Raw genomic sequence first — 14,567 nt, 5'->3', positions numbered from 1 at the left:
AACAGAGTTACCGTAAGGTTCTGAGGGAGAGGGAAAAGAGAGAAGAACGGAGAAGTGATAGGGGAGATCAGGCATTGAGAGCTGCTGGACCTAGAAGAGGGGAGAATGCTGGGATTTTCAGGCTCAAAAGAAGTTGCAAGAAGGAGAAGAACTTACCTGTTGTGAGGGAGTGAAGAAGGTTTTCACCAGGAGAGAGATCTATACTCGATGACCTTTTCTTTCTAATTTCCATGCCATTGATTCCTTGATGCTTGGTTATTAAAATAAAATGATTTTCCTAAAATAACTTTATGAAATATAGGATAGAGAATTGATAGTTATGTGAAAAAAAGACGTGGTGTGGACTATGGTCCTAAGGGTCTAGATGACCCTTTCTAGTAGCTGAACCAAATCAAAAGTTTCCGTCGCCTTCGTCTTTGGTAGTAATGAGTGATGGCTGAGCATGTGATGTCCCCATCACTAAAAGAACAGAGGAACATGTGAGGTGCTTAAATCTGGGTTGTGAGTTAGGAAGTTTGATCAGATCAGTTGGTCATTAATTTTCTCTATAACAAAGTGAAATTATTGTTTGCTATCACCACAGCAGCTCCATTTTTCCACACCCCCTCCCCTTCTGACCCCTACCCCCTTTTTATCAATGATTTTTCTTAGATGCCTTCCCCTCCACAATGTCATACCATCCTTATCTGATTTTACCAGCCTTAGGATGGACGAAGATGAATACCTTGCAGTGCACCGTTCCCATGAATGGTGCTTTAAAATTTACATTGAGGGTCAAAAATGGCAGAAATGGAGTTTACTTTTCAAGATTATGGGGTAGGGGAAGAGAAGCTTCTGGTATGTGATTACATGAAAATGGAGCTCTGTATGATCATTTTCACATTTAAAAGAACAATGTTGAGAAGTGCAGCAGTTTATTAAGTTCCTGGAGTGTGAGGATCAAAATCTCATCAGATGCAGCAAGGGTAATGGAGTATCTTCCCTTGCGCTGTTCCACCTAAAACTCACAGGGATATCGAGTTATCAAATATGTTGCTTGACACAAATTGGGAAGCAAGGGTATCTGAATTGAGGTTCTCTTTAATAGGATCTGAATCTACTACTGGGCAGCAAGAACTGTTGGGTACCCTTAACCAAGGAATAATATTGGTCGTGTTTCTGCTTTACTTTCGAACTGCATTAATTGGTCGTGTTTCTGCTTTACTTTTGAACTGCATTAACGCCCTAGCTGAGGATGTGCAAAGACAATGGGTTGGAAGTGATTGTGGTTGAAGATGATTAATGCAATACTTCTGTCTTGGTAATTTTTAGGATTTTTGAGTGGAAGGAAAATATTTGCCATTTCACGTTAAAAACTTACACAAGATTATTGGAGTGTTTGTTAGAGGTGTCTGTTAGTAAAAGTGCAGGGGATGTGTAGTACTTCTGCCAAGATGCATGGAGTAAGTTTCACTATTTTCTGTTGGGATTGTGTCTCTCACCTTTCCTTCTCTGCTTTCTCTCTCTCTCTTTGTTCCCTTTTTTTTTTTTTTTTTTTTTTTTTTTTTTTTTTTTTTTTTTATATATATATAAAATCTCAGTGGTTAGAGCCAGGGGGTGGAGTTCTGGTTATTTATTTTTTTGTTTTTATCTCAGCAAGAGATGACGAAGTTCTTTTTAGTTGATATTGGAAAAATAGTGGTGAGGAATAAGGATAGGAAGTAGGAGTGATATGAACACAAAGATCCCCTGGCTGAAACCCTAAGTGGGGCCCCCCAGATGGATCCATAGGCTGGCTGAACCCTCTATGAGGGGTATTTTGGGCATTTTAGCCCTTAATTTACCTCTGAATTTAATCTAGGATTTATTTCAGAATTTTGTTGAGTCAGTCTGAGTCTGATTAGGATTTGCTTTGAGTATTTTATGTGGAGTTAAAGTTGTTTGAAAGAGTCTTTAGTTAGTTGAAATAAGATAAGATTCCTTATCTTATCTGTTAGGAGATTTAGATAAGAGTCATATTCTACATGTAATGGGACCCTATCAGCAAGGAGATCCCAGTCGAGTCGAAGTCTTTATTTTCAGGCTATAAATAGCCTTTTTATGTAAGTTATTTTCAGACTCGATGAATTAAGAAATTATCCGAGAATATGAGTGACAGGGTTCCTTTGAGGGGGACCCTGCTGTTGTCTTTAAGAGAGTTCTTAAGTTGTTTTCAGCATTCAAGCAACTTACATTCAAGGTCTGAAGATTGAATCATCAAGTCCAGCAAGGCAAGTAAGCCACAGCCCGTTCCCCACCACCCCCTGCCTCCCTCTCTTGTCTGCAACCCTCCCCCACCCCTCCACTGCCTTCCACAACCTTCCTCCAACCCCCTGCCCTGCTGTTACAGCAATTCAGCACCCTTCCCTAGGTCCCACGACTCCCTTAGACCCTTCCCCCACTTGCCCTAGCAGCCGTAGGCCACCCTTCCCCTCCTCTCCCACGGCACCCAATTCCTAACCCCTTTGGGAAACCCTGATTCCCAGCCCCTTCTCCAACTCTTTTCCTTCCATTATTATTGCAGGAAGCACAGACCCAAGTCCTACCCTTATTTTCTGTATTTCTGTCCTATTTCAGTGGCTTTAAAATTCTGCACTTCATCTTCAACCTTGAGAATTGCAGAATTTATTTTTCAAATCTGAAATTCAATTTACAAAAAGATTCCGATCTGAAATTGAGTTTCATAAGGCTCTATACTCCATTAGAAACCCTAAAACCCTTCTCTCTTTTGCTGGAACTTCTAGGCTAAACCCTAAGTCTAGTGAGTTACCAATTTACCCTTTGCCCTAGACCTGGTTTACATCAAGGAGAGTAGAAGAAGAGCAGTTGATTGAAAATGGATGTGATCTTTTGCTCTGATATGAATTTGGTGCATTCACGGGGGTTATGGATGATCTACTATGGGGGAAGGAAAACCCACTGACACAATCGTGCAACAAGGTTGCTGCCAAAACTCATATTTCATTTAACAAAATTCAACCTCTATTCTACTACTACTTTGATGCATAAATAGGAAAGGGTGCTTCATGAAAATAGAAATGTAACTAAAATGAAACAACTTCAAATAGGAAACTAACATAATTACCCTATTTAAGAACAGGAAACTGCCTAAGTAACTCCTATTTGATCTACCCAAAATAAAGCACACAGAATATTGCATCCTATATAACTAAGCTAGCAGCACTTGCCAGACTGGAAAATTGGTTTAGGACCAGCCCTTGTTCTGGGTCTCCAACGTGGATCATGATTTAGCTTGCATCAGTTGGCTAAGTGGATCCTTTCCCTTTAATCAGCAACTCCTTTTGGGGTCGGTCTTGGTAGATTGATTATATAAGCTTGGAAAATCAAAGTGCTAGGGTTTGGCTAGTTATTTCTTTTTTTCAGGGCCATCTGATGACCTGACACAAAATGCTTATCCTTTATCCGAGCTTGGGACCAGTAGCAGACACTAGTGGAAACTCCTAGCACTAAGACTTAACAAAGTCAAACCTAAACTCTGCACACCTCAACATAACTCATGATAGGAACATTCCCCCTTTCATGAGCAACTTTTAACGGACATAATTTTGCTAAATAATTTTAGTTGCTCCATGGTCATATGTTTCATCCTTTTACTATTGGTGGTGGTGCATGTTGTTGATGGAAGTTAGAGGGGGGGGGGGGGAGTTGGTGGACATTTGATCTAATGCTAAAAATGGAGTTTCTGTTCTTGAGTGAATGGGGTTGACTTCCCCATTTTTGGGATAGTTTTTTTTTTTTTTTTTTTTTTTGGGGGGGGGGTATATTGCATTCAAGAAAATGGGTATTTCTGATTTATGAATAATATACCAAAGTAAATGAACATTTAGTTAAATAATATTTGGCATAAATGATGGCAAAGCATTCAATACCACAGAGGCAGCAGCCTCCTAGGTCCCCAGAATTCCACCTGGATACCTAGGTAGTGCCTGTTCAACAACATTAATAACTATTTTGGTGACCCTTTTTTTTTTTTTTTTTTTTTTGGGGGGGGGGGGGGGGTGGGGGTTCGCCCTTCTTTTGAAAAAAAATTCACTTGATAAGTTTGTAATGTGATATTTGTTTTAAACGTCTTCTTCTGGTTGCAGCATGGACTATTATCTGCAGAAAACATACTACAAGACAGCATCATTAATTTCAAATAGCTGCAAGGCAATTGCTCTTCTTGCTGGGCAAACGGCAGAAGTCTCAGCTTTGGCTTATGACTATGGCCGAAACCTGGTTAGTTAACATATATTTTGTCATAAAGTCAATGTTGGTTCGCAAAAGCATCATCGGCTAAGCCAATGTAACTTACAAGGCATTGAAAACTGTTATTTAATTGGATAATGGTGGTTGGCAATTACTGATATGCATTGTCTCTCTCAGTGTCTGAGGTGATGGCTTCAAGTAATGTCTCAGGGTAATCCGACAGACACCCTGGGGTGTATTAAGAAAGTGTGAATTATTAACTAGCATTTATGATGGTCCAGATGGAGAAATGACATTGTGGGTTCATGAAGTGACTGTTATGCATACTGTCCATGTATCACAAATAAGAACTTTGCCTTCATATTCTAATTATTATCAGAAATGTCAAGTTGCTTCAGCGTTGGATAAAAATGTCCTCTCCTCTTTCATAGAATTGTTCTCTTTCTGTTCCCATGCAAAGTAGTACTAGTCTTACATGTGTTTGGTTTTGATAGTTCTGAGAATGATTTTCGTCTACTTTTCAGGGATTGGCATATCAGTTGGTGGATGATGTTCTTGATTTCACAGGCACCTCTACTTCGCTTGGAAAGGGTTCCTTGTCTGATATTCGCCATGTAATCTTTCCATCTTGAATACTAGAAGCCAGTGGTCTGGAGCTTGTAGTTTCTGGTAGTCTGGCAACTTAGCTAAGTTATGGGGTTCAACATTAATGTAATGTTCCTGAAGGCCCAGTTGCTTTGACACTATACTGCGGTCACGTTGCTCATTCTGCTGTATGACTCTAGTGGTTATCCCTCAGACAGCCATTGTGTGTGTGTATTGTGTTTTCGAGAACTTGTTCTCGGCTTAGGCAGGCATATATGTTATCAGAATTTCTGACTTTCATATCAACTCCTTGACTTATTGAATACTTCTACCCATTCCCCAGGCATTTTAGATTAGTGGTGAGCTTCACATGTTTCTCATAAACACAATCTATGTAATGAAGGGACCTTTACTGTTGTAATAATTGAGAACAAAACATTAAATTGGTGACAATCAAAAGATTGCTTGCCAAATGTCAGTATCATCAGATGTCTCTTAACCATCTAGTCTAGATATACCTTAGGAGCATTCAACCACAAATACCCCCAAAAAAATAATAATAAATAACAATAAAAGAAAAACACGAAATAGAACACAAAATGAAAAATATCCGACCCAATACAGTAACAGTGCACTAGTACCATTTTAGTTCAGGCAAGTACTTTGCTGGCAAAATTGGTGATGGGTAGTTTGGCACTAGTCTTCCTAATCGATTGTGTCGCGGAATCTGGTGTCCAGTCTGTTTTTCGCCGACCTTAACCATAGTTTCTTCTCTTTGTACTTTGGGCCTCTCTATCTATATTAATGCCTCTATGTATTTCATTTACACAATTGATGCTTTAGTTTTCTGCTTCTTAGTCTTCTGGTTAATCTAGTGTCTTGACTGTTTAACAGAACACCTGGCTACTTATAAGTTTTGTCCCTAGCAGTGATATACCTTGTACAGTTTTTGTGCATATGAAATATAAAAAACATTTGCATCCACGATGAGTTTCATGGTGCTTCTTGTAATTTACTCCTTTGGTGCATTTCCTCATTTTGCAGGGAATTGTAACTGCTCCAATATTGTTTGCAATTGAAGAGTTCCCTCAACTGCGGGTGGTTGTGGATCGGGGCTTTGAAAACCCTGAAGATGTTGACCTTGTAAGTATCATGTTCCACTGCTTCGGTATGCATGACACACACTGTGTTTCTTGCATTGTGTTTCATTATTTGGTACATTAAGTGCTGTTGGATTGGGTAGTTTTGTGTTATTCCTTTTTATGCTATATTGCTACAGTAGGTAAGATATATCTGTATAAACACTTCTGATGACTGTGTACAGCTGTATGAACATTATTATTAGTCTTTTGATATATAATATATAGATGTATATATATATATATATATGGCCACATCCCATATAGGGAGATGTTATGTTTTGACCCGAATTCTTGTTAACTGATTTGGAAAATGGATCCGCACCGACATATTTTGGTGGGCGACCCGAATGACCTATTGGTGGAGATATGTGGAGGCGGTATAACTTGACCCAATGGGTCGACCCGTTTACCCGATTGGAGTCTATATATGTGTATCTTATGTACGCTTACCACATTATTGATACATTTGGGTTTTTTGATTAGGCTTTTGGGTGAGAGTTCTTGTGATGCCGTTTTTAGCAATTGGTTGTGAAATCTCCTATTCTTCTTCTATATTGTAGAAAAACTCTTCTTCTTCGTCCGTGATGTAGCATACCACATCAGTGTATGAACCACGTTAAATCTCTGTGTGTGTTCATTTTTGTTTCTTTTTCGATTCGTTATTTCGTGGTGTTTGTTTTAATAGGAGATTATGTTTGTCACAAGTAGAGGGAAGAAGTAAAAACACTTCTTTCTGATAGTGGAAAATCACCTCTTATCACCTACTTTGATTTAGTTGTCCATTCCAAGGCATTGTAATGGGACATGAAAATCTTTTACCAAATACTGAGTCTAATGACTCCAGTGTTGAGTTAATCTTCATGGTGAACAATGACAATACGTTTGTCATCTTCTAAGATGCTTTCAGAAAAACACCAAATGAAGATTGAACTGTTTACTTGGGTGATATCATCAAAAAAGAAATGATATTTGAAGATTCTCAAGCCTAATAGCAGGTTGTGCTGAGTTGAGGTGTATTGTGATATTTAGAATAAATAATGGAAGAGTTTGCCCTCTCTTGGGTTGATTGCTTTTTTTTTTTGTGGGTTTGGGGGTGGGGGGCAGGGGTTTGTTGGGGATTCATATTCATAGCCTTGATGTCATAGAGACGTGATAGTTCTTGTTTTATTTCAAGTTTTAGGAGTCTAAATGCACATCATTCAAGTAAACCATGATTGCTCAAATTAACATGCTTTTTTGATTTGATGATAGTTGAACCAACTTATGATGGCACAAAGTGCTATTCTGATAAAACCCTAAACGAACAGTCCTGGTGAAAAACCTGGGTTGCAAATAGGATTAAGTCACTTTGGTTGCCTTGTACTTGGTGTCGATATTCTGTGTTGGGATCGTATTGTAAGTTTACTGAAATTGTCTGGTTTGGCTCATGCTTCTTGATTTTATCTTCTAAATTAATACTCCCGATTAGATGCTTGGTTTGTGTTTACATTTTGAAATTCTCAGGCACTTGACTATCTTGGTAGAAGTCGTGGTATTCAGAGAACAAGAGAACTAGCTACCGAGCATGCTAACCGTGCTGCAGCAGCAGTCGATTCTCTTCCTGAGAGTGACGACGAAGATGTAAAAAGATCCAGGCGGGCGCTTGTGGATCTAACACATATAGTCCTAACTAGAACAAAGTGAATTATGGTAATATCTAAAGCAATTTTCCCCACAAATATTCCTAAGGGCCCTCAGTTCCTTTGTAGCTCCAGCCATTTATTTTTTCTTTTCTGGCCTTTCCTTTTTCCCCCCTTTGTAATTGTATTTTTCATAAGTTAAACTTTCTTGTGGTTGGTCCACCATGATGGAAGTCATATACATTTGATCATCTTATATACCACGTCAAAGGATGGCAAATCCAAACGTGGAATGTGCAGCTGACAATTTTCACAAGAACAGTCAGATAGTTGTCACATCCATTTGTTTTTTTCCTTGTATCTGTACACATCCATTTGTTTCTGAATGTAAGGAATCTTCAAAATCTTTCTTCATTGCCAGCTTTGGTTGGGTTCAATGGTGATCTGGGTATCATGTACCTACTCTTCCAAAAACATATTATTCCCAACTGATTCTTCACGCTTCAATTTAGGGGTGTAAATTTTGCCCTGTTATTTGATATGATTCATTAGGTTTTGGAATTGTCTTTCAAATGTAGGTGCTTAAATTTAGTTGAATGAGTAACACATGTAATTCCTGTCTTCTTTTTTCTATGTTTTGGTTCAAATGTAATTCCTATCATAGGCAGGTAGTGTGTTGATTTCAATTACTTAGATTGACGGACATTTAGATGTTAACTTTTATTTTAAGGTTTTAAAAAGTTTGAAATCTTGAAAGGATCGTTTTCAGTATTCTATTTAATGTATGGTTAATTGGGGTCTGTCAGGGCCAACAATCAAAGTCGGCCGTGGGTCAAATTTGTTTCTAGGGTTTGTTCATCTAGTCTTATCTTGTGGGTTATTTTTTGTGAAAGTAGTATGAGTATATATTGTTTTATTCTTTTGTAGTTAGGTCAAGTTCAAGGTCATGGTCACAGACACGCTAACATGTCTAACCTAGTTTTGTTTACATCAACCTATTAGAGTCATAGGCCTAATGTTTGCGTAAGTCGTACTCGAAAGTTTGAACATTGCGTAGTATGGGGGGTGCAAAGGCCGTCGCTATTGCATCCTCTCTTAGATTTATCAAACAAAGTCAGTAGAATCAGGGTCAGCTAGGGCTTTTAGAGTCAAGGTCTCGAAAAACCTAACCCAACTTGTTCTAATGTAGCCTTGTGCGAGACTTTGTTTTGATTTAATTACAATTTTATGATAGTTTTCAAACAATATATAGTAGTTACCTTGGTTGGGTTTTAGTTCAAGGTACACCATCTGGCCGAAATTTGGCGAAATATTGCCGAATTTAGGGTGGTTCGGTGGCCGGTGAACCGAAACAGCTACCGAACTCTATATTGTGAGATATCGTGGATTTATCTCTCTATTTCTCATGATATACTGCTATATATCGCCATATATTGATATTTTGCGATTTTTAGGCAATTTTCTTGCAATTTTTAGGCGATTTCTCTCGCGATTCTTGATCAATGGACAATCTTACCAATTCTGTCACAATGATTCAGGACTCAAAATATAATATGCTAAATGTGATTAGTTTAGGGAGGAGAATTTACATAGAATAATTTATGGAAATAATTCAAATTAGGAATACATTTTATAGCAAAATCTTCAAGATTAAAATGAGCAATCTTACCAATTATATTCTAGTGATTTAGGCCTTCAACGTGCCAAATGTGGTTAGCGAAGAGTATATACATGCAATAATTTGTGGAAATAATTTAAATTATGTAGAGATTTTGTAATAGAATCTTCAAGGTGAATGGGTAATCATTCCAAATTATGGCCAAATGATTTAGGCCTCAAAAAGTAATATGTTAAATGTAGTTAGGAAGGATAATTTAAATAGAAGTATTTATAGGAAATAATTCAAATTTATCAAACATTGGTATCAAATTAAGATAAGCACCAAATTTGGGCTCAAAATGACAAAAAATACCTTGAAATGGGGGTTGAAATCTCACCGAAATTTCTGCGAGATTTCACCACATCACCCGGTTTATTAGGTAGCAAACCGGGCAATATTTGCGATATTTCGCACCTTGGTTCAGCTCTATATGGTCATTTGATTGTAAACCCTTTACTGCAGCAAGTATTTTTTTAGAGAAACCTAATCTTTGGAAAAATAGTTATGAGATGTTTATTTAATTTAATTGAAATTTTTATTACCTTATTTATATCAACGGTCCATATTAAGTGATCTAATAAAAAAAGATTTGATGGTGACTTGCATGGATTTCTATTATATTATTACATACGTGAGAGAAATAATTAAATAAAATATTAACAACTTATATCTTACGGTAGGATAGTGATACAGATTTTATCCCCTAACCCCACAACCCCACGCAAAGCACGAGAAAAAACTAAGTAAAAGTATCATCATCATCAAGAAATAAAAAGTAAAACTATCACATCACCATCATCTGATGACTAAGTAACGTGATGGAATAAAATCAACATTTATAACTAAGCTTATAAGGACCTCATTCTTAATCAATAAGATTAAAATATTTTCGCATTAGAAACTCAGATTGGTAATAAGCCTAGCTAAGATGGTTCTTCAAAATCTATCAAACAAATGTTTTTAAATGATAACATTAGGAGAAATCTACACACTATAAAGAAGAAAAAAAAAAGAAAGAGAGATTCCAATTCTAGTTTATTAATTGAAATCTTAATTTATATTTAAAAATTCTATGTGTGAACCTTATTTAATGGTTTAAAATTGTTATTACTTTTATATATTTTAAGAAAATGGAGGCGACTGAGATTACTAGAAACTGATACCAATGACTAGTGCACAAATCCTCTCTACCCAACTACCCATCCTCCCATCTTCCCCTTCCCCCCCCCCCTCTTCCGCCAATACCTGGTCTGCTTGTGTACCACGGACAGACCTGTGTCAGGCCCTTTGTGAGGGTGGGGGCATGGGGGGACACAGTTCATCTAGGTAGAAAATATCTGGATTCCCGTAACTAAGGACTATAGTATCGACACTGATGGTATATCATCTCGTATGTGAGTATGGTATCATATTGATTAATACATTTAAGTGTAATCAATCTCATAGGCGTCTTTAAAAAGAGGAAAATAATTTTTTTTAAAAATCGAAAAAAAAAATAAAATATACCAATGTGTATAATAAGGATTATTCCTAATATAAATACATATGGGTCAATATCATACTTTTAGACCTTGTCCATGACGACCTAGACTTGGAGAAAAAATTCAAGCCCCATCAATACGTTAATTTCAGTAGTCTCAACTTTCAACTACTACTGCTTAATTTATTTCAATATTCCTTGCTTCCCTTTCTTGGAAAATTCAGTTTGTGTGTTCTTTTGGTTTCGCATGATCAGAATTAGGTGAGAAAGAAAAAAAGAATGCCTTGTTTTGTGCCTTTCGATAGTAAGAATCTGGAGATCTCCTTCTTCGTTTTCAGGCCTATGGTGGTCTTCACAGATGAGCTCGTTGACGCCCTCATTCACTTCTCTGTGTGCTCTGAGAGTCTTGGTTGTGTTTACAGCTCCATCTTCAAAAGCATCCATGGAAATATGGTAAAAATTAATCACACTAGTATATACCTTCTATTTAATCTCTCTATTTCCATCTTGGGTTCTTTCAAATTTGCTTTCTTATTATGGTTTTCTGATTTCTTTTCTACTTTCAGATCATCTGGTATGGAGCATGGATGAAGAGATCTGATGATAAAAGGAAGCTTCTTCATGAAACTCTTGTAAGTCTCTGATCATAATCTGATTCAATTCTTCTGTACAAACAATTAAAACTAAGAAAAGATTGAATATTCTGTGCCTTTTTTCTAGTTGTCCAAGTTGCACCAAATATCTAGTATGGCAATCTTGTTGGATGATACCTTCTTCAACGCTTACGCCGGAGAATCGAAGAACGGTTTTCCGGCGGCAAAATTCTCTACCGGCGACACCATTTTGGTGAACACAATGGACTTGAGATCAAATGGGTTTGAAGACAATCTCCCTTACTTGTGTCTGGCACTGTTCAAGTCTTATTTCTCGAAAATGGAAGGATTAGCTGCTGGGGTTTGCTTCAAATGTACTGAGGAGAGACCAAGGGTTGCATGTCTTTATGTGTGGAAATCACTTGAGTCTTGTTACTCATGGCTTCTCAATTCTGACTATAGAAATACAATTCAACTCTACTTGGAACCATTCTCTCCTAACATCAAGTATGATATATTCAAAGTTGTTTATGTTAATAGTGAGGATGAATTGGATTTAGGGTTCTTCCACCCAAGAGTTCTGGAGATTGGAGGAGGAAGTGATGATGAGGATCGGCAGAAGCAGGAGTGTGAGACACAGTTTCACTAAATTTTGTAAATTAAAGTTAACAAAGAGATACACAGATGAAGTTAAATTACAGTTCACTTTTTTCTTTCCCCCCAGATTTTTCTTTATGCAACCCTGTTGATTATTATAAAGAAAGCAAACTGAACTCAGATGGGGCATGGTCTCCTAGCTAGATCACACAGTTAAGGGTGTCAATCGGTTTGGTTTTAGTTTAATTTAAGTTAATATTAAAACAAAATCAAATTGAATCGGACCTAATTGAACCACTCATAGAAATATAGACGAAGAGGTTAATGGTTAAATGTATCGGATTTTTGTTTGTCATTGAAGTAAATTCTCCATGGGAAGACTACCATCATAGACACGTCCAACACAGGGGAGCGAAATGACAGCCCAATCCATCAACCATAACACAAATAGAGTTGGGATCCTCTACCAGTATGCTCTCTTCATTCACCTCTGGTTCATCTTAGAGATGAATATCCCTATAAATGTATGAAACAAAAATATAAGAAAAACACAAACCTCTACTCTAGCTGGAGGAGAATCCTAATTCATAGAAAGATTTGTGTTTTCAAACGTTTTCATTTTCTCAGATGTATGTGTGAACACTGAACTCCCCCACATAGAGGTCCCAAATCAATTTTTTTGACCCAATTAATTTTGTTTGTTTGAGTTGTGCTGGACCAAACTGGCAAGTCAAGTCTTAGTGGGAAGACATCGAAGCACTGCATCATCTATTATTCTATTCTTGGTTGAAATTGCAAACCAAAACAAGAAATTAAACATCTATTATGTTGGTTAGCTTGCTGGGTCAAATTGTTGAATTGGCAGCTTTCATAGACCAACTCCAATTCTTCTCAATAGAGAGAGAGAGCAGCTGGTTTCGTTGAAAGAAACACTTTGATCTGGATTCTTTTTTGATATTTTAAATAATGAAATTATTTTTTATTTTTAGAACTCATTTATATGCGATTCGATGTATCATTTTTTTTAATTTTTTTTTTTTATCTTCATATTTTTAATAGAATCTATTATTGTGGTTACCTTAGTGCAATATATTACGTGTGAGTTCTAATTAAACTGACACGTTAATCATTGTTAAGTATATTCAAATTTCAATATGAAAAGACCAAATTATCCTTCAGATTATTTAATGCATTGTGTTAATATATGATTTTAAAAAGAGATAATTGGTCATTAAGCATTAATAATATAACTAAAAAAATATATAATTCAAAGAAAAAATATAATAATACAATGTATTAAATAATATGAGGGATATTTTTTTCTCTCCACGTTTAGTGATGACTCAACATCCACTATATTTTGAAATTTCAAAACTACCCTCCCCTACCTTCCATTGTAAAACATAGTCCACATTCTTGGATTTATCATTACATTAGACTCCAACCTGGGTAATTGTGTGACTCAACATCCACTATTTGAAATTTCAAAACTCCCCCCCCCCCCCCTTTGTTTACTTTGTTTTTTTTTTGTTTTCTTTCTTGCTTCAAAATTTTTCTTGTGCAAAACCGAGATAAGCAAGAAATCGCTGAAATATTGGCGATATCTCATGAGAAATCGACCAGTATCTCGATTTTTTGCAATATTTTGACAATTTCTCACGATTTTTAGGCAATTTCTCTCACGATTTTAAAGCTGAATCTTTAAGGTAAATGAACAATCTTAAAAATTATATCTCAATGATTTAAGCCTTAGAAAGCAATATGCCAAATGTGGTTAGGGAGGAAAATCTACTTAGAATAATTTTTGAAAATAATTCAAATTAGGAAAACATTTTGTAGTAAAATCTTCAAGATCAATGAACAGTCTTATCAATTATATCCCAATGATTTAGGCCTCAAAATGTAATGTGCCAAATATGGTTAGGGAAAAGTGTATACATAAAAGAATTTATGAAAACAATTCAGATTATGAAGGGATTCTATAATAAAATCTTTAAGGTCAGCAGGTAATCTTTCCAATTATGTCCCAATGATTTAGGCTTCAAAAGATAACATGTTAAATGTGACTAAGAATGAGAATTTACATAGAAGAATTTATAGGAAATAATTCAAATTTAAGAATTTATAGAATTCATAATAGGCAAAAAGTCTCTAATAGTTAAACAAAGCTGCTGACTGCATGTCTATAGGGTGCAACTTTGCCCCTTGGGCCCATGGGCTTTCTTCCCAAATCCTCCAGCTGGGTTAGAAGGAATTCTCATGGTGAATAGAGAGTCTTGTTTAAGTTAAGTTTTCTGTTTGTTCCTTTTGGTTGTTTAGCCCCGTCTTTGTACCAAAAAAAAAAAAAAAAAAAAAAAAAAAAGAAGAAGAAAAAGAAAAAGAAAGGGAAAGAGATAAGTGAAACAATAATTTAACATTGGCTTTTGAATTATACTAAATAATTTGATTCTTTTTCAGTGCAAATCATATGGTCACAAGTCGAAAACCAAATTCAAAATGAATCATGAAAAAAAAATTATTTCAATCAGTTTCTTGGGTTGATTGATAGTTTCTTTTTTGCAATAGAAATGTTTTGTATTAAATCGAGGGTGATTTTGAATAAGTGTTTTTTATTCTGACGCCCCATAAAGACAAGCCCAACTCATCTAATTGAATTTTCAACCT

The 14,567-nt window shown here is 36.3% G+C and overlaps 2 protein-coding genes across 4 annotated transcripts in view; both read left to right on the top strand.

The window, feature by feature from the left end:
• The window catches only part of LOC149005465 (solanesyl diphosphate synthase 3, chloroplastic/mitochondrial-like), a 46,106-nt gene extending 37,505 nt beyond the window's left edge, over positions 1 to 8,601 (top strand). For 2 of the 3 annotated variants that reach the window (XM_089168551.1, XM_089168550.1), the window contains exons 9-12: positions 4,125 to 4,257; positions 4,752 to 4,841; positions 5,857 to 5,955; positions 7,458 to 8,601. In XM_089168551.1, the coding sequence (XP_089024677.1) occupies positions 4,125 to 4,257; positions 4,752 to 4,841; positions 5,857 to 5,955; positions 7,458 to 7,637 (502 nt within the window). In that variant the 3' untranslated portion in view covers positions 7,638 to 8,601. The remainder of the gene's footprint in view (positions 1 to 4,124; positions 4,258 to 4,751; positions 4,842 to 5,856; positions 5,956 to 7,457) is intronic. The other variant, XM_089168552.1, reaches the window with a different exon arrangement.
• A 2,352-nt stretch (positions 8,602 to 10,953) lies between these two features.
• On the top strand, positions 10,954 to 12,012 carry LOC149005464 (uncharacterized). Its single transcript, XM_089169628.1, has 3 exons — positions 10,954 to 11,166; positions 11,280 to 11,345; positions 11,434 to 12,012. The coding sequence occupies exons 1-3, from the start codon at positions 10,993 to 10,995 to the stop codon at positions 11,953 to 11,955; spliced, it is 762 nt and encodes a 253-aa protein (XP_089025754.1). The 5' UTR covers positions 10,954 to 10,992; the 3' UTR covers positions 11,956 to 12,012.
• Positions 12,013 to 14,567: the final 2,555 nt, after the last annotated feature.

This window comes from Hakea prostrata, chromosome 9 (assembly GCF_041222555.1).
Source record: "Hakea prostrata isolate BN-2017 chromosome 9, UWA_Hpros_2, whole genome shotgun sequence".
NCBI classification, from domain to species: Eukaryota; Viridiplantae; Streptophyta; class Magnoliopsida; order Proteales; family Proteaceae; genus Hakea; species Hakea prostrata.
The sequence above is the reverse complement of the archived record's forward strand: the minus strand, read 5'-3'. Positions and strand labels throughout refer to the sequence as shown.

Coding starts and splice junctions, on each gene's coding strand:
- LOC149005464 (XM_089169628.1), top strand. CDS start 10,993: ATGCCTTGTTTTGTGCCTTTCGATAGTAAGAATCTGGAGATCTCCTTC. Junction 11,167..11,279: donor AAAGCATCCATGGAAATATG/GTAAAAATTAAT, acceptor TTCTACTTTCAG/ATCATCTGGTATGGAGCATG. Junction 11,346..11,433: donor AGCTTCTTCATGAAACTCTT/GTAAGTCTCTGA, acceptor CCTTTTTTCTAG/TTGTCCAAGTTGCACCAAAT.